Source organism: Quercus suber, unplaced genomic scaffold (assembly GCF_002906115.3).
Source record: "Quercus suber isolate HL8 unplaced genomic scaffold, Cork oak 2.0 scaffold_781, whole genome shotgun sequence".
NCBI lineage: Eukaryota > Viridiplantae > Streptophyta > Magnoliopsida > Fagales > Fagaceae > Quercus > Quercus suber.
This window is the reverse complement of record NW_027070217.1, coordinates 191,763-193,453: the sequence shown is the minus strand read 5'-3', so window position 1 is coordinate 193,453 and position 1,691 is coordinate 191,763. Positions and strand designations below refer to the sequence as shown.

Genomic DNA, 1,691 nt, shown 5'->3' with positions numbered 1-1,691 from the left:
TTACGCATTTTAACACATATTTTTAACCATATATATTTCTATAAATATTTTCAAATAATAATTTTTAATTTTTAAATACACGTAGCAACCGAACCCTACTTTGAAAAAAACTAAAGGCAACGGGACAACGTCGAAATTTACTAAACCCACCCAAAAGACGCCACAACACATGTTACATCAATTCCACTACGTGTCATTTTTCAATTCGTTTAGGGCCAACTTCACTCCAATATATTTTCACACCCTTTTTTCCACAGCCACTCATAATTTGATACCTCTCTCTCTCTCTCTCTCTCTCTCTCTATATATGTATACTCCTCCCCTTTACTCCCAGAAAGCCCACCACACAGATATCTTTCTCTCTCTCTCTCAAACTCAAATCCATGGCTACCATTGCGAAATCTGGGATCTGGGTTTTGGTGGTAGTGGTGGGTTTGATGGTTTCACCTAGTGAATCTCAAACCTGCTCTCAGAATTTCACAAACAAGGTCTTCAGTAATTGCAATGCCCTCACATACCTAAGTGCCTACCTTCACTGGACGTACACTGCGTCCAATTCAACACTCTCCATGGCTTTCTCAGCTAAACCAACACAAGCCGATGGGTGGGTCGCATGGGCTATCAACCCATCCTCCCCAAAAATGCTTGGGTCCCAAACTCTCTTAGCTTACAAATCCAACGGCGCTACAACTGTCAAAACATACAACATCACCTCCTACGACGTCCCTTCCTCCGGCACAAAGTTGTTGTACGAGGTTTCCGATTTGACTTCCGAGGAAGTCGGCGGCACAATCACCATCTTCGCTAAGTGGAAGTTGCCTGATAAAACTGAGAAGATTAACCAAGTTTGGCAAGTGGGTCCTATTACACAAGGTGTACCTGGGGTCCATCCTAAAACGGGTGATAATCTTAAGTCTGTTGGGGTCCTACACTTGGGGTCCGGTGGGTCCACCTCTCCTACTGCTAGTCCTGCACCTGGACCTGGGTCCAGTTCGCCTCCTGGATCTCCTGCACCCAGCAATGGCTCTACTCCAAGTTCAACTTCAAGAATTACTGTGGGTTTCAACATGGGTTTGTTGTTTTCGTTTGTGAGTGTTGCTAGTTTGATGTGTCTCTGAGTTTACTAGTTTGGTTGGAGATTTTGATGTTCTTGGATTTGGTCAAGATTTGTATCGGGTGAAAAACGAGGTATTTGGTGTTAATAAAAAAAAGGAGTAGTAGTTGTAGTCTTTATTTATTTTTGTTATCTTATCTGTATTTGATTTAATCAATGAGAAAGTAGTTTTATTTTGAAATTCAAGGGGATGAATTTATGTACATTGATTAAAGTGTTGTGGGAACTGGGAACTGTGTTTTTGTTTAATAAAAGGAAAAGGAAAATGTTTCTCTCATTTATGGGAACTGTGAAGTCACGACAAAAGAAAGTTAGAGTAGTACCAATTTGGCCTTTTCTTCGGATCTAACTTTTCCTTTGTTTGCCACCGTTGAAGAGGAACAAAATTATTTGAACAAAGATCTAACTTTTCACGTTTGATAGGTGGCAATGATATTTAAGTCGGCTACTATCTCCTGTTTTTATGGGATGGTTCGAATCATCCTCCTTTACTTAAAACGCGTTACAAAATTGGGGAACATTAGGTAACCGTAAAATAACAATTTTTGTTATTTAAATAACGTAACATGTATTTTTA

The 1,691-nt window shown here is 39.9% G+C and overlaps 1 protein-coding gene across 1 annotated transcript; it reads left to right on the top strand.

Moving 5' to 3' along the window:
• Positions 1-282: 282 nt before the first annotated feature.
• LOC111999443 (auxin-induced in root cultures protein 12) lies at positions 283-1,391 on the top strand. The gene has a single exon (XM_024031570.2). The coding sequence runs from the start codon at positions 384-386 to the stop codon at positions 1,116-1,118; it is 735 nt and encodes a 244-aa protein (XP_023887338.2). The 5' UTR covers positions 283-383; the 3' UTR covers positions 1,119-1,391.
• The last annotated feature ends 300 nt before the right edge of the window (positions 1,392-1,691 follow it).

Excerpts from the sequence above, each read along its gene's own strand:
- LOC111999443 (XM_024031570.2), top strand. The coding sequence starts at position 384 with ATGGCTACCATTGCGAAATCTGGGATCTGGGTTTTGGTGGTAGTGGTG.